We start from the raw sequence: 21,896 nt of genomic DNA on the forward strand, positions 1-21,896 counted from the left end.
TCACGTGCTCTGCACACACAGCACAATACTCACGTGCTCTGCACACACAGCACAATACTCACGTGCTCTGCACACGCAGCACAATACTCACGTGCTCTGCACACACACAGCACAATACTCACGTGCTCTGCACACACACAGCACAATACGTGCAGCTGCGTGTCATGCATGTTTAACACTAAAATGATATTATTTTCATTTATTTATTTTCTTACCTTTCAATGACAGTTGTTGAAATAAATGACGATAATAATAATAATAATAATAATAATAATGATAAAATAATAATAATAATAATAATAATAATAATAATATATTCGGTGGTAATGTTATCATGTCTAAATTCAGCTAAACCAATATAAAGCATTGGTTTCGTATGGCTTTAAAGTATGGCCTAAAGTGTCCCAAATTAACAGTAACTTTGGCTATAACATGTAATTTTAATTCATTTGATAATTAATTGAAAGATTAAAAGTCTGTTAACACTATAAGAAAGATACACCGAAGAATAATATATAATCAATATAAAAAGAATAACTTTTGCCATAACATTTACTTTAATTTCAATTTAATTATTATGAAATTCATGATTAAAAAAAGTCTGTTAACACTTTAAGAAAATTACATCGAAGAATAATATAATCAAAATCAGAAGATATGGAGCTCATAAAATTACTAAAAAAATTTAATTTGGGCATATGCTACCCCAGCTAACAATATATGCTAATTAGCTGTGGTACAGTTGCCCTCATCATATGATGGTGTCTCAGCAATGTGGTACAGTTGCCCGCACCATTTGATGGTGTCTCAGCAAGGAGTGAAGATAATATGAAACTAATATTTTAGTTTGTTACTAATGCTAATTATTAACTATATTTTAGTTATCTCAAGTCTTTGGTTAACTGACGTAGGAGACGTGCAGGCGTCCTGAGTTGACGTTATCCCACAAAAACGTCGTCATGATATAAAATTTTTTTTTACTGACGCTTGGCTATTGAAAAACTCCTTTGACGCATAAACGTAGACGTCGGCCCTAATAAACGTTTCGGACGTGTTGAAGAACTTTCATATTACCTTTATTCCCTCAAAAGATGGCGATGTTTAAATTATGCGCAAGGTAAATTAATACGTATTTTTCGTTAAGTTTACCCATCGAATCATCTGAGTTTGACGTACTGCGTATATTGAGTCCATCACCAAATTTTTGGCATCACTAAATTTTTGGCATCACCAAACTGTTGACATCACCAAATTGTTGTCATCACCAAATTGTTGACATCACCAAATTGTTGACATCACCAAACTGTTGACATCACCAAATTGTTGACATCACCAAATTGTTCACCAAATTCTTGACATCACCAAATTGTTGACATCACCAAATTGTTGACATCACCAAATTTTTGGCATCACCAAACTGTTGACATCACCAAATTGTTGGCATCACCAAACTGTTGACATCACCAAATTGTTGACATCACCAAATTAACTTCATAGCGTCGTTTATCGGCATATCGCTATCACATTTATATCCCCTGGTAAATACTTTGCTTGGTAAAGACATCTCCGTAGAGAGTGTTGCCATACGAAAAGTTCGGTGCTCTGTAAGTCAGAAGTGTGAATGTTGCCGCCGACGCCCCCCGCCGCCCCCCACCGCGCCGTGTCAGTCGCGATACACGCCTCGGCCGGGACGATGCTCCGCCCTCCGGTCTCTGGTGGCTGTTGCTTGCCTTTATTTTGCCTGTGCCTGTAGGTACTGTCCATCGTGCCTGTCCATCGTGCCTGTCCATCGTGCCTGTAGGTACTGTCCATCATGCCTGTTAAGTGCTGGCCATCGTGAATGTTAGGTACTGTCCATCGTGCCTGTCCATCGTGCCTGTAGGTACTGTCCATCGTGCCGGTATTATTGCAGATTAACTACATCCAAAAAAAGGGTGTTTTTTTTTTGAATTATATGTTTTTTGGGGTGTAGATTACGAATCTGAAATCCATTTTTGGCGGTCGGCATCGGAAAACCGATTTTTTTCCGACCCAAAAATCGCGCTAAAAATGCCTAACCCGTTGCACTGCAACGGGTAAAGAAGACGAAAATGTTACCCGTTGCACTGCAACGGGTAACATTTTCGTCTTCTTTGTCCATAAATCTGGAGATACATTGCCACATCGAGAGATCACAACCTAACGCCAACTCGCAGGTTGGGTTGGTTCGCCCAGGTTCCTTTTAGATCAAAATGCTATCTAAAAAAAGGAACTTGGCTGACTTAACCCAACCTAAGAGCTTTTTGTAAAATTTCGATGAACAATCCGACCCTTTATATAAAGGTGAGTGGGTAACGTAAGTTACGTAACCCCCATGTTAGTAAATAAAGGTGAGTGGGTAACGTAAGTTACGTAACCCCCATGTTAGTAAGTCGCGAAAAAAATCGGTTTTCCGATGCCGACCGCCAAAAATGGATTTCAGATTCGTAATCTACATGTCTCTTATACACATCTAGATGTGTATAAGAGACAGGCCATGCACAGTCCAGTGTCCATCGTGCGTGTTTCCGTAGCCACAGTCCAGTGTCCACCGTGCCTGTTTCCGTAGGTACAGTCCAGTGTCCATCGTGCCTGTTTCCGCAGTTACAGTCCAGTGTCCATCGTGCCTGTTTCCGTAGGTACAGTCCAGTGTCCATCGTGTCTGTTTCCGTGGGTACAGTCCAGTGTCCATCGTGCCTGTTTCCGTAGCCACAGTCCAGTGTCCACCGTGCCTGGTTCCGCAGCCACAGTCCAGTGTCCATCGTGCGTGTTTCCGTAGCCACAGTCCAGTGTCCACCGTGCCTGTTTCCGTAGCCACAGTCCAGTGTCCATCGTGCCTGTTTCCGTAGGGACAGTCCAATGTCCACCGTGCCTGTTTCCGCAGTTACAGTCCAGTGTCCATCGTGCCTGTTTCCGTAGGTACAGTCCAGTGTCCATCGTGCCTGTTTCGGTAGGTACAGTCCAGTGTCCATCGTGCCTGTTTCCGTAGGTACTGTCCAGTGTCCATCGTGCATGTTTCCGTAGGTACAGTCCAGTGTCCATCGTGCCTGTTTCCGTAGGTACAGTCCAGTGTCCATCGTGCCTGTTTCCGTAGTTACAGTCCAGTGTCCATCGTGCCCGTTTCCGCAGTTACAGTCCAGTGTCCATCGTGCCTGTGTCCGTGGTTACCGTTTAGTGTCCATCATGTCTGTTTCCGTAGGTACTGTCCAGTGTCCATCGTGCCTGATGGACATGCACGTGGCAGTAACGGCAATGTCTTTGCACAATTTCTATGCCTTCAGATCCTACGTCTATCACCTCTCATCCTGCAGTTTCCCTAATTTTTGTTTCCGTTACCTGCAGAAATGTTCCTCTTTCTTTCCCCTTGTCTCCTGACACGTATCCTGATCAACCAACGTATGCGTGTATGCCCTTGACGGTTCGATTGCTTACCAATATTTAGTTTCTCTTCAGTGTCAAGTGTTAACTAATCGAAAACTTCGAAGAAATATGTTAAATATTATCACATGCAATTTCTGTTGTCATAGCATTCTTCCTCCTAAATAGTTGTTCATTAACGTCGGCAGTGTTGTGCGACGTAGGCTCGAATGTCTGCATTACGACTGAAGCTGGCGTGCCCTGCTTATCGAGGTGTTGTAAATAACGTAGTCTTGATGGTTGAGGCGTCGAGAGAGCGTATTATTTATCAGACAGGTGAGGGCCGGGAATCACCTGCGAAAAAGGTGTAATTTAGGGGCTGGCAGTCCCGGCTCCTCCTACATCGGCCACCCGCGGGTCAACGTTGGGTCAGTGTGCGTCTGGCTTCGGTGGTGGGAGGTACGCGCGGTTTCCGTCGTCTCCTTTCTTTCATTCTCCTTGGATGCTTTGTTCAGTTATTGAAACGTGTGAACTGAATGAACTAATGGTCGTGTTTAGAAGTGATCTCAGTGCAAGTGTCGTGCCGTGTGCGTATCAAGGACATTAATTGCACGTGAGATAAGACGTCAGTTTGACCTCTGCCTCCTCATCTGCTGCTCTCAGACCTGTTCGAGCGTCCGCAATTTTCTTAGCCTTATGAAGCCCTCAATAAATTTGTCATCAGTTCTGGAGCTTATCCTTCTCTTTATCTCTCTTTCGCTCTCTCCCCCTCTTTTTTGTGCCTAATAATTCTTAATGCCCACGTTCACCTATTGGCCGAATCCTAGTCTTCCAGAATGCTCTTTGTGGAACCATTATTTCAGTGCAGTGTTGTTCCACCCCTGACCATGTCCTGTATTTTTTCGCAGTTTTGACAGGCTTATTTAATAACTTAACTTTAATATTTAAAGTTAATTTACTGCCTAACTTGTTAACTTAATGCTAGTTTAGGAAATTAAATTAAAGTGAGTGTAATATTCACCGCCGTGTCTTGCCGTCGTGAAAGGAAAATCTCGGTGGAAGTTACCCGATGTTCGCGTCGTGTTCGAGTCTCGGCATTGATGCCCAAGCTTTGAAGCTTGGCTTGTAAGTAACAAGTTTCAGAACCCGTCGTATATCTGCGCTACGATTGTCGTAAATATTAAAGCCAGTGATCAATTAATACAGTTATAGCTTCTGTGTGTTGGGAGTGTGCTTGTGGTTGGTGGTTGTTCGACACAAACCCCACCACAACCATGGTGCGTTGCAGCGCCAGCCTGAGCTGTGCTGGTGGTGTATCGGTGTTTACGGTAGGGTTGGTGGCTGCGTTCCACCTTACAAGCCTCATCACTTCCACTACAGCCACCAAGATGCACTACATCCACTGGAATACATCCAACCCAATGTGAGTATTCGTTACTTTAACATTAAGCTAGGAACTAAGGTAGTTCGGCTAAAACTGGGAAGCAAAATCAAAACTATATCCATGAAATGTACCACAAATGTGAAATCTCGAACATTTGCAGCTAAAATCTGATGCATGTGTCATTTGAAGTGTACAATTTTGGTCGGGTATCCGTCACTGACCGCCACCTAACTTGGTTACTGCAATACCGTGAGCTTCGTATATCTCTTCTGTTAGTTCATTTAACCTTTCTCAACTTGTACAGTAACTCGCGTAAACCGTTAAATTAGGTAGGAATACTTCGTCTGATGACGGTAACTCGCGTTTGCATCTATATTGATGCGAACAGCGTTGACGACAGTTAGTTTCCGTAGACCTAAAGCGGCTAATGTGTTGCAGCTCAGAGTGAGTGATTAGGTAGTGGTTCTTACTGGAACTGCCGGTCACCACGTTCGTGTGATGCTAATTATTCGATGCTATTTTTTCTCTCACTGAGGTTTAACTAAAGTCACGATTTTCTTTAATGTTTATAGTTCCACTTGGTTGCTTGACCAATATTATTGTCGCTTGCCTTGAATGGCAACGACCCTATAGTTTTTACTTCTTTTCCAAAACTGCATTTGCTGAAGCAACCAAGAAATATCGTTCATGAGCCTAACTTCTTCAATGTTTCATGAAGGTGATCCTCATTTTTAATTTTTGGAAGGCGTTGATTTTTTTTCTACGTCGCCATCGACCGCATTCGGTTGATCTGATATTAGATAAAGATTGTAACTTTTTTTCCGCACATGAAACCTTGAAAATACCTTTAGAACTTTTGTGAGCTGTCCTATACCAACCAAGTGAAGTACGTATATATCTTGATGGTCTCCTGATCCTCGCTATCCTAGAGGGACTATATAGAATTTGACTTCAGCCACTTAGCCCAGATTCTTGCACCACAGTGAAGCATATTGTGTTATATATATACATATATCTGTGTTATATACCTATATATATATATATACATATGTCATATACTTACATATGTCTGAATCTATCGATATTTGGCGGGTATAATGTATTTACTTGTCGCCCTGGCGTTGCATACTTTTCTGATCTTCCGAGGATTTTACATGTATATATTGTCCTTGTGTATGCATAAACATTTCTGAACTGTGTGCCTTGTTAGCAACTGGCTGGAATATTTTCAGAAGAACGCGTCTGCCTTCTCATTATCTGCCTGTAATTGTAAATTTTAAAAGTCGCCTGAACTTCTGATTTGTAAAATCTACTTGATTTAAGTCTACTTTGGTCGAGAGCGACGCTGTTTTGTTTTCAAAGCTTCAATAACTGTCGTACATTTCGTCGTCACATGTTCAAATCTTATCCACTAAAAGCTGCTACGGATCTCGAACGCACGTTATCGTCGACCTTTCGATTTTCATGGAATAGTTTTAAAATCATTACTAGTACTGCATTTTCAAAGATTTTATGTCGCAGTGTGTTATTGGACCAAGATTCTATGCAATTTATAAATGCTTTCTGACGCTCACATCGTCTCAGTTATGGCCAAAGCTATAGTGGGGCCGGTATTGGTGTTTCTCATATCAAATTGGGAGATATAGCGAAGCTTGCATAGCTGACGTTGACCATAGTTAATTCGGATGTAATTGCCATTTGGCATGAAAGCTTATCAATTATCTACCTCCTGCCGGAATCATTTTACTATTACAAGTCACACGGAGCCTAAATCAATCCTATTTCCCCGCGTGCCGCGACTTCCCTGCCGTGACGGATGAGTTGGTAAGCAGGTCGGCACACAAAACTTCACGGAAATTATCGTCAATTCATCGTCGTTCAATGATTGGCCGCCTATAAACTCCATAAAATTTGTTACGGCACGAAATGCTTCCCACCGCTGAATGGAAATCGATATTTAAAGTACAGTCACTTGATCTATTCATGTGCGTTTATAATATAAATATTTTGTTGTTATATGCAGAATTTCTTTAACTAGGTTTTCAGTATACCGAAGATAAACACCTAAATTTAAATACCTGGCGTGAGGGTTTTACTTTTTGCTACTGTGATAACCCCTAATTTTTATGTTTACCATTCACTGATGAGCGTCAACGGTATGACATGAGAGTACAGGTAATAGGAATAAGTTGCTTAGCGAAGGCTAGCCATAGTGAGCTAGTAAAGCGTGGAAAATTCTATAGTAATTTTCAAATTATCAAATTGCCCCAATAACGTATAGAAGAATGGCGCTAGTTATCAATTAGTTTATTTCAGGATAAGTAATAGGAAAGGCTATATAATGAATAGGTATCGTTGGTATCAGTTATCAGTACGGCTTTAAATACTGCTAGAAGTCACAATTTATCAATAAGGCCGGTTATTATTCTGACGTCATGTCATTTACTGCAAGGTGGTATGTCTGTCTACGTCGGTGGTATGTCTGCGGGTAGTCATAGTCTACCAGGTGGTATGTCTGCAGGTAGACATAGTCTACCAGGTGGTATATGTCTGCAGGTAGACATAGTCTAACAGGTGGTATGTCTGCGGGTAGTCATAGACTACCAGGCGGTATGTCTGCAGGTAGACATAGTCTACCAGGTGGTATATGTCTGCAGGTAGACATAGTCTACCAGGTGGTATGTATGCAGGTAGACATAATATACCAGGTGGTATGTCTGCAGGTAGACATAGTCTACCAAGTGGTATGTCTGTAGGTAGACTTCTATACATAGACCATATATCCAGTATAGTTGGATCACAGTTGTGAGTGTGAGGGAGGCCACTGGGAAATAAAGGGAAAAACGAGAGGTCGCACAGGTTGACTGGAAAGAGGAAGGGTAAATGGAACAGACTAGAAGTAAAAAAAAAACGCTATAGGCGCATAATTGTGTTGGCTAGTTTGGGTTGAACGGGGAGAGAAAACAGGTTAGGGGTTTGCATGGGCTGCACGAAATAGTGACGTGTTAATGATGGTTCAGTTATTGACAATATTATTTTTACTTTCAGACTCTACTATAAATTCTCGTGACAACCATGCTTGGAAACCCTATTTCCTGGAGGCATTGTATATGTTACTGGGTTTACGGATCTTAGTTCAGCAACATTATATATAACGTGATGTGTGTGATAATATGATTGATGATAGTGACGAGATGTGCGCGATAATAGTTCGTGATGTTCGATGAAAGTGACGATGTTCGATGATAGTGACGATGTTTGATGATTGAGACGAAGTTTGATGATTGTGACGATGTTCGATGATTGTGACGATGTTCGATGATTGTGACGATGTTCGATGATTGAGACGATGTTCGATGATTGTGACGATGTTCGATGATTGTGACGATGTTCAATGATTGTGACGATGTTCGATGATAGCAACGGTTTACGATGATAGTGTTGCGACTACATTGATTTTCATTTAATAATTTAATTTATTAAATTGTACGAAATTTTTTCCGCTAAAAACTCGTCGTGTCGAGGATGTTTTTACCATTATAAGCTATTAAATATTACAGATTAATTTATAATTATCACCTGGTTCCTCAGAACCTAATAACACGAAATGGAAATTCTAGCACAGTATATAAACCTACCTCTACGCTATATGTTATCCACTAAGTTATACGAGTATCTCAAGTTTATTAAGTTTCGACTCTACCAAGATTATTTGTATTAATTGAGTGGTAATTTTATTCTAATTGACGATATATTAGCAAATCTTGAGCTTGCACTTGTTATGCCTGATACTATATAGCTTGTCGTGCATGTACAGTAGAGGTAATATATAGCTTAACAGCAAGTGGCGTGATTGTTAGTGTTATGAACGCAATTTTAGTTTGCAAGGTGAAATTCAACTCACCGTTGTTAGTTTTTTTTGGCAAATTCTGGCGTTTTCCTGTATTAGAAAAAGATAATAGCGCATAAGTACGTGATTTTTTTCACTTGATTGTCCATTTCTTTACCAAAGAATAAAATTGTTTTCATGGTTTGCGTCATTTCTAGTTTCAAGCACTGGAACAATGCCAATATCTGGGCATTCGCCTTTCCTATTTTTTGTGATGGCTTTTTCCGGACGTCTTAGCTGATTAGCAGCCAATAGGGATTAAGATGCGTAGGATCGATAAGTCGTCTCTCTTGAGAAAAAAAATTCAGGAGCTCTAAATCTACCAAGATTAGGCCTATACGAGTTCCTATCACTGTGATCCTCACATCAGAATCGTACTGTTCTAATTCTGTACATAATACGGTGTTTTTTGGGGTCCCATGGAGAGATGGTTTAGCCTTGTTTTATTGACCGATAGTTTTCTTGTTTGTTTAGCAACTGCCGGCGATGTTGCGGCCATAATTTTTTATTTTGAAGTCCTTATACCTGCAATTGTTGGTCGAACGCCGTAGGTCTGACTTGTTTGTACTTGTCCCAATGAGTGTAGTTTTTTTGGTGGCGTTACTTTGTAAATAACATGTTTTTAAAATACTTAAACGTACACATGTTGACCGCAGAGGCCTTTTGTGCGAAAATCTCAGTCTCATTGTGTATGTCGAAATAATTAATTTCTAATATGTTCGATATCCCTTTGAGAATATTTTCTTCAACTCTTTTAATAATAAAATAAACTTAAGGTTGATTTTATTAAACTTAAAAATCAACTGATGATATGATCAACTGAATAAATAGTCATTGAGCCTCAGAAATTCTCATCTTTGATAATATCATCAGAGGACGTGGTTGGTCAATGTGCGTTGCCATGGCGACCGCTGGTCCGGCGTTTCTGCTCGCCGTGAATGTGTGGGTGCGTCCATAGATCGCGCTCTTCTTGATGTGCGATGTTTGTGATTTTTTTTTTGCCTGTAGATTCGAATTTGAAGACATCATTGTTTATTTGCTTATTTTATTATTAACTTAATTGATTGAATTCAGTACTGGAACATCTAAATTTAAATGAAGTATTGCTGATGCAGATTCGTGGAGTGGGCTAATAAGCTAGATACCGGTACCGTACTGTGTTTTTATTGGTTAAACTTATAGATGAAAGTTCTATTTAGTTCTCAGCTAGTGAACCTTCTAAATGAGGGTTCTGGTTAGGGGCGGGTTCAGTTAACGTGGCCTGCTTGTGAACCTCTTGTAGGGTTCAGTTAAACGTGCCTGCTAGTGAACCTCTTCGCTGGTTCAGTTAGTGGCCTGCTAGTGAGCCCCTCTGAAGGTTCTGATTAATGTCCTGCTTTGTGAACCCCTTCGACGGTTCTGATTAGTGGCCTGCTGATAAACCTTCTTCGAGGGTTCTCATTAATAATCATCTATTGAACCCCTGAGTTGACGTGATGTGATGTTATCTATTCAATTATTTTCAATATGGTGATGTCATCTATTGAACCCCTAAGTTAACGTGATATGATGTTATCTATTCAATTATTTTCAATTTCGGGATGTCATCTATTGAACCCCCAACCTGAGGGGTTAACGAAGTTACCAGCCTTTAAACTCATCAGACCCCGAGCAATAAGTCTGGACAGGAGGAACGCATGCCCTTCCAGTCGCGTCGTGCTTGTCACTTCCTTATCGCGACCGTCGTGAGCGGCTGCTGATAAGCTTGCACTGGAATCTCGGAAACTCCCCCCCCCTTGCTTTTCCCCCTCATCCCCGCCCCCACTGCGGGTGTCGCTGGTAAAGCAGAGTATAGCTACGCCGTGCGACCCACAATTTTGATGAGAACCGCAGCCAAACGATGAAGTGCCTTCGTTGTGCTGCAAGTTACAAGCAATTGCGCGAAAAAGATTGTGTTGCTCAGGGCAACAGTAAATAGGTACATTTTGGCTTGAAGCTTTGAGGATGCCCTGCACTTTCGATTAGTGATAGTATTACTATGTTGATGGCTCGTCTGTATTGCAGGGGGTGGCTGATTCGCTGTCATCAACTACCAAGCATATTCTCTACCATCAAATTCCAAGCATGTTCACTCTCATCAAATGCGGAATGTTATCCGTTATATTTGCTAGGTTTCCTGCGAACGAATTCTGCCTCTTTCATATCGTCAAATGCGTCACATTCGTGGCCGTGAAATACGTTGTGTTCCTGGCCATCAAATGCGCTATGTTCCTATCCATCAAATGCGTCATGTTCCTATCCATCAAATGCGTCATGTTCCTATCCATCAAATGCGTCGTGTTCCTGGCTACCAAATGCATCATGTTTCTGGCCATCAAATGCGTCCTGTTCCTGGACATCAAATGCGTCATGTTCCTGACAATCACATGCGTCATGTTCCCTCTTGATGCTCTTAAGAATATATACAACAAACATATCTGCATGTCTACCCCGCAGCATCCTGTGAACACATCACCACGGCCCGTAGGCCTACAGCCCACCATAGGTCTATATTGACCCATGGTCAATATGTATATTGCATATACAATTATACTGACTCTTTATCACCATAATTTTGGTCAGTCTTGTATGTAACCCATTAGTCTCTGCTGAGTTAGTCACGATGACGTGACGTTTGCTTCTTGCTGTACGCGGTTGAGCTACGTAGATACATTATTATTGGGTGCCCCGCGGGATAATTCTTCTTTTAGAAGCGTATCATTTATTTGCTGTAATAGCGACATCAGTGCTTAGAAAATGATTTGTATTTTTGTACGCGATTGGGCTACGTGGATACATTATTATGGGGCGCACCACGAGATAATTCTTCGTTTAGAAGAGTATCATTTATTTGCTGTACTAGCGACATCAGTGATTGGATAATGTGAGGACGGCTGTACAGTGCACTATACATCACACACTGTACAATGAACTGCATGCGCTTGTCATCGTGAACATATTAAATACAAGCGGAAGGAAGGCTGGCAGTTTACAGTTGCTGGCTTTGACGTTTGACCCACTCATTTATTTTAACATTTCTGTCATTACAATAATTTTGATATATATCAAAATGAATAATGTTGATAATTATAGATTCGCATACAATTTAGGCGATTATTTTGGCTAGGATTTTCTGTCATTACCAAAATTTGATATATATACACATATAAAAATGAATGATGTTAATAATTTTTATTTCGCATACAATTTAGGCGATTATTTTGGCTAGGAAACGTATATCGAAGGTAAAAAATCTACGGAAAATTGTTCATTTTCCAAAGACTTGCGCTTGATTGATTAGGCCTAAGTGATGCTTAAAGCCAGACGCCGACCTAAGCGTGAAGATCCCGACGGTTCTCACACGTCCGAAGTTCTCACCCGTTTTTTCTCACCTCTTCGGAGATTTGGCCCGGGTTGAGCCGTCTTTTAATCTCGTGTTGGAAAATACAGCCGCATTATCGAAGGCTGATCTGCGGCCGACTCTAAATTTCCTGCGTTTTCTCACAGTGGAAACATCGTGTAGCGAAGCGTGCCTGCGGGTCATCGGCGTGGGGATCAGCTTTGTGTTTCTGCCCCAAAATCTGCAGGAGATTTGCGGACCGTGAAGCTGGTGAAGATGGGAAAGAGTTGCCGTGAAGCTGGTGAAGATGGGAAAGAGTTGCGGGCCGTGAAGCTGGTGAAGATGGGAAAGAAAGAGTTGTGGACCGTGAAGATGGGAAAGAGTTGCCGTGAAGCTGGTGAAGGTTGCCGTGAAGCTGGTGAATATGAGAAAGAACGAGCTGTGGGCCGTGAAGATGGGAAAGAATTGCCGTGAAGCTGGTGAAGACGGGAAGAAATTGCCGTGAAGCTGCATGGTGGAGGTGGAAATGAGTTGTACGCCGTGAAGCTAGTGAAGACGGGAAAGAATTGCCGTGAAGCTGGTAGTTGTAATGCGGGAACGAGTAGTTTGAAGGAAAGAGTTGCGGGCCTTGCGTGGAAGTGGCGATGTCTAATTTTTCGTCTGTAAGCCGCTACCGATATGTGAGCGCTCTTGTAGGTATATCCATGCCTTGAAGATGTTGCTCATGAGTCTCACGGGACGATCACGTGATCTTGTTACATCCAACGTCACTCAAAGTTTAGTGTTACGATCAACGTAACATTCAAGCAGGCCGAGTACGAATGACGGTACTATAGAGGCTGTGCTTCACGCTGCTTTACTCGACAGTTTAGCGGCTTGAATGACTTCACGGTTTACTGTATATGGTACTTAACTCGACGTTAACGCATGTGTGGTAACCGCCGTGACATCACGCCTCGTCAACGCCAGCATCCTCGTAACGCAATGAACGTAACGCTTCTTCACTTCTACGTAACTGCGCTGGACGGCTTGTGGCCACACGGACATGTATGCTTGTCCTTCATTTATTAGTCTCGCCGCTTACGGCACTCGGGCATCGCGTGCAACAGCACCGATATTAACGTCCAATAATAATTTAAAACAGTCATAAATAATAAAATATCATTTAGGCTTAGCCTGTCTGATTGTGTACGATTCTTTTACCATTGATGATCAATTCTCAGTGCTGGTTTGGCCATCTTGCTAAAAAATTCTGTTTGGCCATCTTGCTTAAAAACATTCAATTATTGAATAGCTCATTTAGGTACGTACTTAGTACGTCCAGGAGAAGTGCGGAGTGCGTAAAAGCATGTTCACTGCATGCAGTGATACATTCTAAAGACTGTGATGATTATGAAAGCGATCATATCTGGCAAGAAAGTGAACCCGTGTGGTCATGATGCTAAAAATGAATTTGCGGTTAATGGTTATGATACATGTATAATGTATATGTATAACTAAATCCGCGTACAGAGCGCTACTGTGCGTCCATCATGAATGATTTGCGGGTCGTCTGTCTGGAGCGGCTGAGGGAAGGCGAGGGTGCGAGGGAATGTTTGGCCTCCTGCCAGAGAGGGCACCGAAGAGGGGAAACGCTCCGTAAGGATACGCAGGAAGCTGCACTCATAAAAGTGAGGGAGACTTGTCCAAATAGCGGTACATTCATTACCATTGTGTGGGTCATTCTGAACTAGTTTGACCCAACATAAGATTGAATCAAATGCTAGTTTCAGAAAGATGCACTAGTTGGACAGTAGAACCTATTTATTTTTTTATGCGTTTATCCTCCTTCAGCCGCGCGTGTTACCCTCATTGCTGCTTCTGTGTACGCCACATGATGTAAGCTGTTACCTTCGCAGGATTATCTCAGTTACTCCTCATGTTGTACTGCATTTCATTCTGGAGTTGCATTTAGGAAGGTTTTGTGTTAACGTCGTCAGTCTTGGTCGGTCTTTTTCAAATGTCTTAGCCGGATTTTTTCAAGTGTCTTCGCTTAGAAGCAATTCGCCCTCACTTTCCCTCTGTTCGGCGTCCCTCGCTCCTCCGATGAGCTGCCATCAATTTCATCAATTGCTGCTCTCTTGCACAAACTGAGAATCGATGTTGCGAGAAAAGGAACCGTTAAGGCTCTGCTCACTGGAATCGTCGGGAGCGGGAATGCCTGGAATGGAAGGATGACTCACGATTCCCGCTAACATTATTCCTCTTATAACGCAGAGGAATGTGAGGGAAAGTTGAAGCTGAATCCATGGGGACGCATCTGGTTTAGTTAGAGAAAATTTTTTATTTTAGGGACTATTTCCTCTGATACTAACCGTTTGTCAAAATAATTTGGATTATTAGATTGAAAGTGAAATTTATTTATGAAAAATTACGCGTTAATTCTATGAACGCATAATAATGAACTATACGCTTTACTTGAAAAGCACCTGCGGGCATATATGCGGGAGAATTTTTAGAACTCTGGTCAAACTCTTTTTGATGTGTTTAAGTCAACAAATTTTCAGCTTTGACTGATGGTGTTGCGATATTGTGCCAAGTGTTTATAATGTAGAGTTGCATGCAATACCTACGGTTCGGGGAGCAATATGGATTTTGATATTTTATCATACGAACACATACCCAGAGATCGTGGATTACAAGATATAAAGTAAAGCGTGGAGCATTATGGATTTTGAGATTTTATCATACGCTTACATACCCAGAGATCGTGGGTCATAAGGCATAAAGTAAAGCGTCTTTTGCGTGTGATTGTAATATTGCACATGACCTTGTAATATGCGTCATGCGGCTAAGTGTAGCATGATATTCAAGCGTGTAGCTTGGAACTGCTACATGATAATAATATACTGCTACATGTTAAATATATAAAGCGTCGAGCGTGCTGAGTGTAGCACGGTACACGCATCATCATGCTGGCAGTAAGGGGCACTGCTGGCAGTGAGGGGTGCTGCTGGCAGTAAGAGCTGCTGGCAGTAAGAGCTGCTGCTGGCAGTAAGAGCTGCTGCTGGCAGTAAGAGCTGCTGCTGGCAGTAAGAGCTGCTGCTGGCAGTAAGAGCTGCTGGCAGTAAGCTGCGCATCACGGCGTGCTGACGTTACAATGGACCGCCATTGACTGCGATGTTGCTGCCTTTACGAGCGACGTTGCAATGGAGATGTTTCCTGGAAGCAGTTCTTCGGAGGGCGCCGCTCCTTATTGAAAATTTAAGGCGATATAGCGGCGGCCAACCATTAGCGGCCCATTCAATGATAGCATACGCTTGGTTCTGAATGAGGTTGTGCGCTCAGACCGCGCGCGACTTTGTCTGCTTCATCTCGTCGTGGTTGCCTTTGGTTATTAGCATTAAGGAGTCAATGCATGGGGGGGGAGGGGGAGGTGTGCAAAAGTGATGCATGGTAGGAGGATAAGTCTTGAATTGTATGGTTCACAAAATTCAATGGGTATTATGGTTCACAAAAATCAATGGGTATTATGGTTCACAGAAATCAAGGGGTATTATGGCTCACAAAAATCAATTTAGTTTATGGTTCACTATGTTCTACCAATAAGATGGATCAAAAAGTTATATTGTCTTATGGTTCACAAAACTCAACGGCGCACACTCGTACAGCTGTAAATATATATATTGAATTTTAAAATGGCTTTTTTTGGTCAGTTAGGAATTGGTCAAAAATATTACCTTCAGTTTCAGGCTGCATTTACTATTATTACCCGGTGGACCCATATGCCAATTTTTTTTATAAATAAGTTTCAGCAATGAGGCATTTTTGAAAAAAAATGTTGCTGCAGCCGCGGTTTTCTCGCCCCCTGCCGAACCTTTTTCTGTCGCCGCTTGCTCTAGAAAAGCCGTTCATCCTGACGCCTCCGCCGCCCTTGGAGAGCATAATGTAGTACCTATATAGGTAGTTCTCCTCGTTGTGGATGGGCCCTCGCTGATAAGCCACATATTCGTTCATTATTAATATTGTGAATGAATCATTAAATGAAGTTTGAAGACTTAAATTCAAGAAAGTCATTCGGGCTTTGATTGTGAATATCTTACTTTAGTTTGCAAACGTTGAGTTTAGTTTGCAAATGTTTTGAATTTAGTTTGCGATGTTGAGTTCAGTTGAGAATGTTGAGTTCAGTTTGCGAGATGCTTGATTGTGTGTGCGTTTGTTTGATTGTTTGCGTCAGGATTAGCGCTGGTGCATGAGTGGCAACTGCCACGCGAGTCTTCATCTCGTTACGGCCATTGTCGTCGGGGCGCGTGCGCTCCTTCGCGTCCGCTTTGTCTAGTGGCCGCTGCTAATTTGGAGTCCTTCTTTGCCACTCCAGGCTGCAATGGAGGGTTTCTTCCACTCCAGGCTCCAGTAGAGACGTTTTTCCACTCCAGGCTCCAGTAGAGACATTTTTCGAGGACAGGTTCTAGCGCAGTCCTTCCTTTTGCAGGATCCATAGTAGCGCCTATTGCAACTCTAGGCTCCATGCCTCAAAATATTACGGGACTCCATGTTACGGTTCATTCTTCTTGTTGATTCAAATTTCTAGCAATAATGTCAATGTTACTTCTTCCTGTTACTTGTTGTTGCGACTCTATAGGCTCCATGCCTTATATATTACGCGAATCCATGCTTTATACATTTTGGTGATTTAGAAATTTGTTGAGATTGATTTCAATTGCACGTTCAAATTTCCGATGCACTGAGTTGGGCGGTGGCTTGCAGTTGTTGCGTTGGCTTACTGAGTTATTGCCCGACTTCCGGGATGTTGTTTGCTTCTTAAATCTCCTGAAATGTGTATTGTTTCTTGAAGCCTGTTTAGTTTTCTTCGCTTTTCTCACTTCTTTAAACAAAGCCAGATGTTATTTGTTATTTTTTGAAAACCCGAACGGTTTTCCGGTCCGAGGGGAGAACCGAGTCTCACGAGGGTCGCATTCAGGTCACAAGGTCACGATGGGGACCGACAAAGCGCTGCTACTTTTTTTTTTTGTTCTTAGTTGTTGATGTTGTTTTCGTGTTGGAACGCCGGCTTTTGCTGAGTAAGCAGTAATGAGCGAAGGGCAGCCTAGTTGAAAACAATTTCTGGCACCAAACATCGCTTGTTTTACGAAAGAAACGTGCTGAGACCTTCACGACCACTGAAACGTGAAACAGACTTTAATTCACTTACACTGAACGTCTGTACGAATTTGAGTTCTGCACGTAACGAGGGTTAGTCGGAGTAAGGGGTGCTGCTGGCAGTAAGAGAGCTGCTGCCTGCAGTATGGGGTGCTGCTGTCAGTAAATAATAAAAATACTATTACAGAAAAGAAAATTATTACGTGAATGTACGTTCTCACAGTATTTTATTAGTCTCTAAATTGACTTAGTGTCTGAACTCAGTACGTGTGCATTTCGGCAGTAATTTCACAATGTGCAATGTGTCTCCACTTACTGAAACCACCGCGGGTACCGAGTGTGTGCACATTGTGATATAGTTCTGCAAAAAAATGGGCTCTGCCTGCATTATTAGCCTGCGTTTTAATTGGAAGTCGTTATTTGCTATAGATTGTGACATTTTCTGCACTTGGCACTGATACTCCCTTTTACCGGGCAAAGAGCTGGGTTAGGATGACCCACAATAGAGTCAAAAGTGCATCGCTATTTAGACAAAGTCTCGCTCATTCTTCTGAGTATGTAGGAGTCGGTAGATGATGTGTGAAGGATAATAATGGGTAGTGGTAAGATGGGCATTGGGCATGGGCAGGGACGGTAGGGCACTAGTTGACTGGGCGCTGCTATTGTGCCCACTGGCATCCCGACACCCCCACTACCCTCACCCCCACTTCTTCACACCCCTCATCCCCTCTTCTTTATACCCACCACCCCCTCGCTCCACACCTTTCTTTTTCACACGCACATTCCTCTTTGTGGGCGCCGTGCTGCTGAACTTGATGTGGTCTCCCAACGCGTTACTGTTGACTTCGTCTTGATGCTGTTACCGTTGAATCTTATTATATTCTCACTGTCTGAAATCTGTTGCTGTTCTTTATCGCGGCTGTTGAAATATCGGCTGAATTTATTTATTATCTTTATTTATCGCGGCTGAAATAACATAAATTGTTATAAATCATCCCATTCTGTTGCATTGTCCCATTGTAGACCCACTTGTCTGCTGCCTCACTTGAGATACATCAGTCGGCCATGGCGGTATCTATAGGCACAGAAGTTATATTGTATGCAGTATGCGTTACATCAGTAGTGCCATAGCGATGCAACTTGTTAGTATATAGGTGCACCACATGTAAGTGCATCGATGCTCTATGCTAAGAGTTCACACCTGAAATATACCTCAGGTATAGGTATATATATACCTATCCTCGTTCATATTTCACTAAGGTTAGCAATTTTTTAGTAGTTTTTTTGGTGGTTAACTCTAACTTTACTCTAACTAATAAATTTCATTCGCTGTTTGGGTTAGCGTGATTTTAGTGGATGCGCAGTTTTTGAATTAATTATCTTCGTAATTTCTATGGACAATATTTAGGTGTATATTATACAGGGACCACTGTCTGTATAACTGTATTCTTATCGCTTACCCTGTACAATCTTGTATATGACAAGCTGCACTGCTCGCTATGCAATGCTCGGCACGACATGTTCCTTCTGTAACAATATATGAATTGCGATATACACAATAGAATAAAGTTAGCGCTTACAATAGGTATGTACGACTATGTATACCTGCACCCCGGCCACCATACCTGCGCTTGTGAATGAGGTGTCGAATGCTTTGTGCGGTTGCGGTGTTGTCAATAGTGTACTTCATTGTCACCTGTACTGCTGCTATTGTGCTATATTGTGCTGCGTGCCTCGACTGTACAGCTCTGCGTCTCTGTGCACTGCTGCTGCTGTGCTGCTGTGCTGCGTGCCTCGACTGTGCAGTTCTGCGTCTCTGTGCACTGCTGCTGCTGCTGCTGTGCTGCTGTGATGCTGCTGTGCTGCGTGCCTCGACTGTGCAGTTCTGCGTCTCTGTGCACTGCTGCTGCTGCTGCTGCTGCTGCTGTGTTGCGGTGCCTCGACTGTGCAGCTCTGCGTCTCTGTGCACTGCTGCTGCTGCTGCTGCTGTGTTGCGGTGCGTGCCTCGACTGTGCACTGTTGCTGAGCATTCTTGAAGCATTGCTGTGAATATTTAATATACACCAAGAACCGGTAAGATGCTTGTAAGTATAACAGCATTGCGAGTCTGCAAGCAAATCCAGGTTGCTAAGCTCACTAATTGGAGCCGCAACGCTCTAGGTTAGGATCGGCATAGACCGCTTCTAGAATTTATCATGCTTGTATCGATGAACACGCGGCTGTTTCTGTTGCATCTCATGTACATCTTAATGCTGGATGCTGCTAATAAGATTATTTGACTTCGGAATAACGCATATTATGAGGCAATTACGTAGACACGATGCTTCATTGATGATTTTTTCAATGAAAGCGAGATGCTTCTCAGTCTAAACTATTCTACGTCTCATTCTTGTCTCGCTTATACGAAAACTGAACCAAATATCCTGAGAACCCAAGAAGAATCAACAGAAATACATTTGATAACCTTCGTGAAGACAGAGGATAGGCCTTCGTGAAGGCCGTTTTGTGGGATTGGAGTCCTCCGTGAAGAGAGGATGCATGGCGATTAAAAGCCTTCGTGAAGGCAATATAAAGAAGATGAGGATTACCGTGAAGATAACCAATATAAATATACAATTCAGAGGTCTTCGTAAAGACTGTGTTATAGGGATTCGGAGGTCTTCGTGAAGACGGTGTAGAGGATTGGTGGCCTACATGAAGGAGGTGCGGGCTGGGGAGGGTATGGGGAGCGGAGGTGGGGAGCATGGGCTGGGATTTTGCCCTCCAAATATTTCGCTGTCCTGCGCACCTGTAATTTGCGTGCCCCCATCCCCCCTCCTCCCCTCCATCTCATTACTGTTGCAATGAGAGGTCATGATCTTGGTGATCAAGGTGCTCATGGTGATGACGGCTCTGAGGGCGAGGTAGATGATGACGATGTAGGTGTGATGTAGTTGCGCGGTGGGTGATGATGAACGTGAATGGTGACATAGGCGATGGTGACATCAATGATGTGAAGGGTGTTACCGACATTCAGGAGGTAACAATGAATGGTTACTACTCCGTCTCGTATTCCGTCATGAATCTTATGAATCTTCTGCACATGATATTCATTTCGGTCTTTTAAATCATATAAATTCCATCCCAATTTCAGCTGCTCCGTTAATTTTTGATGATGCTCAGGTTGACTTCAAGACTTATCACAAAAACTCGAGCTGCCGAGCCTCCACTTATGTCAGAATATTATTTATTTCATCAACCATATACGTATATTGCTCTGAATGACTGCTCTAATGTGGTCTCTAATTGTTACTCGTTTCTATCTCGTTTCAAAATGTTAGTCATTAGAACGTGAACATAGATCGAATCTATTTATATTAATTCCTTCCAAATCTATATCGGATGGGACTCTTATACCCTTTTGATTATGATAGTTGAATATGGTCGTTTCCTTCCTACAATAACAGGCCATGACATAGAATTATAAATTACGATTAAAACATTGAAAAGAACAATCACGCTAACAGCCGATGTCACCCGTTCTACAATTTTTGAACTTATTGCTTGAAACTTATTACCACTAAATATATAATTTTCATACGTAGATTGCACGCATTAATTAATACAGTTAACTGAATTGTATTAATTAGATTCCTGGGAGATAATTTGGACCATTATTTTTGACCATAATTGAAAAACATTACCCGCAGCTTTTTCCAAAGTGCATGTGACCCATACTCACCCGGAGGGTACATCCAGAATGGGACACGCAGGTATCACTAATTATAGTCTGGGCGTGGAGAGACCCTCTTCGAGTGGTTTTACGAAAGGTTGAGTGCGTGAAGGCAATTTCGGTGCCGTCATGTGGTGTGTTATGGTCCATGTGATATACGCATACCGCGTCCCGGTGTTCGTCAAGCTCGTTTACTTCGTATTGAAGTTCGGGATGTCTTCTCCAGCCGAGTTTATTGTGTTGTGGCGCTTGTACATCATTAACTTGCGACTCGCCATTCTTGTTGCCATCTTGCGGTATTTTTATGAACTGCACGCACATGTTACGGTCTTCTCTGGGTCATTACTATGGGAACGGGAGTATATGTTTGAAGTTTTAAAATAGATGTTGTGAAAATTTCTTAAAACGAGCTAGTCTAAATTATTTCTGTTCCTTTCAGATGTAGTTACACTCTAGAAAAATGAACAGTTAGCTTTCTCAACCAGTCATAGTTGTAAATAAAAGACCTGACAATATATATAGTTCAAGAAATGCACAATACTGTCATATTATACTATATATCCGTTACATACAATGCGTTTAACATCCTCTCATTCCATTCTCGGTCTGTCCACCGTCACGTCCATCACTCGCTCCATCCTCTCGTTCTGTCCACCGCCGCCTCCATCACTCGCTCCATCCTCTCGCTCTGTCCTCCACCGCCTACATCACTCGATCCATCCTCTCGGTCTGTCCACCGCTGCCCACATCACTCGCTCCATCCTCTCGGTCTGTCCACCGCCGCCCACATCACTCGCTCCATCCTCTCGGTCTGTCCACCGCCAACTCCATCCTCTCGGTCTGTCCACCGCCAACTCCATCCTCTCGGTCTGTCCACCGCCGCTTACATCACTCCCGCCAATCGCTCCATCCTCTCGGTCTGTCCACCGCCGCCTACAGCACTCGCTCCATCCTCTCGGTCTGTCCACCGCTAGCTCCATCCTCTCGGTCTGTCCACCGCCGCCTACAGCACTCGCTCCATCCTCTCGGTCTGTCCACC

The 21,896-nt window shown here is 42.6% G+C and overlaps 1 protein-coding gene across 1 annotated transcript in view; it reads left to right on the forward strand.

Moving 5' to 3' along the window:
• The first annotated feature begins 3,821 nt into the window (after positions 1 to 3,821).
• The window catches only part of LOC108682533, a 115,007-nt gene continuing 96,932 nt past the window's right edge, over positions 3,822 to 21,896 (forward strand). The window contains exon 1 of the mRNA XM_047880483.1: positions 3,822 to 4,798. Within this exon, the coding sequence (XP_047736439.1) occupies positions 4,650 to 4,798 (149 nt within the window). The 5' untranslated portion in view covers positions 3,822 to 4,649. The remainder of the gene's footprint in view (positions 4,799 to 21,896) is intronic.

This window comes from Hyalella azteca, unplaced genomic scaffold (assembly GCF_000764305.2).
Source record: "Hyalella azteca isolate HAZT.00-mixed unplaced genomic scaffold, Hazt_2.0.2 contig5438, whole genome shotgun sequence".
Classification (NCBI taxonomy): domain Eukaryota; kingdom Metazoa; phylum Arthropoda; class Malacostraca; order Amphipoda; family Hyalellidae; genus Hyalella; species Hyalella azteca.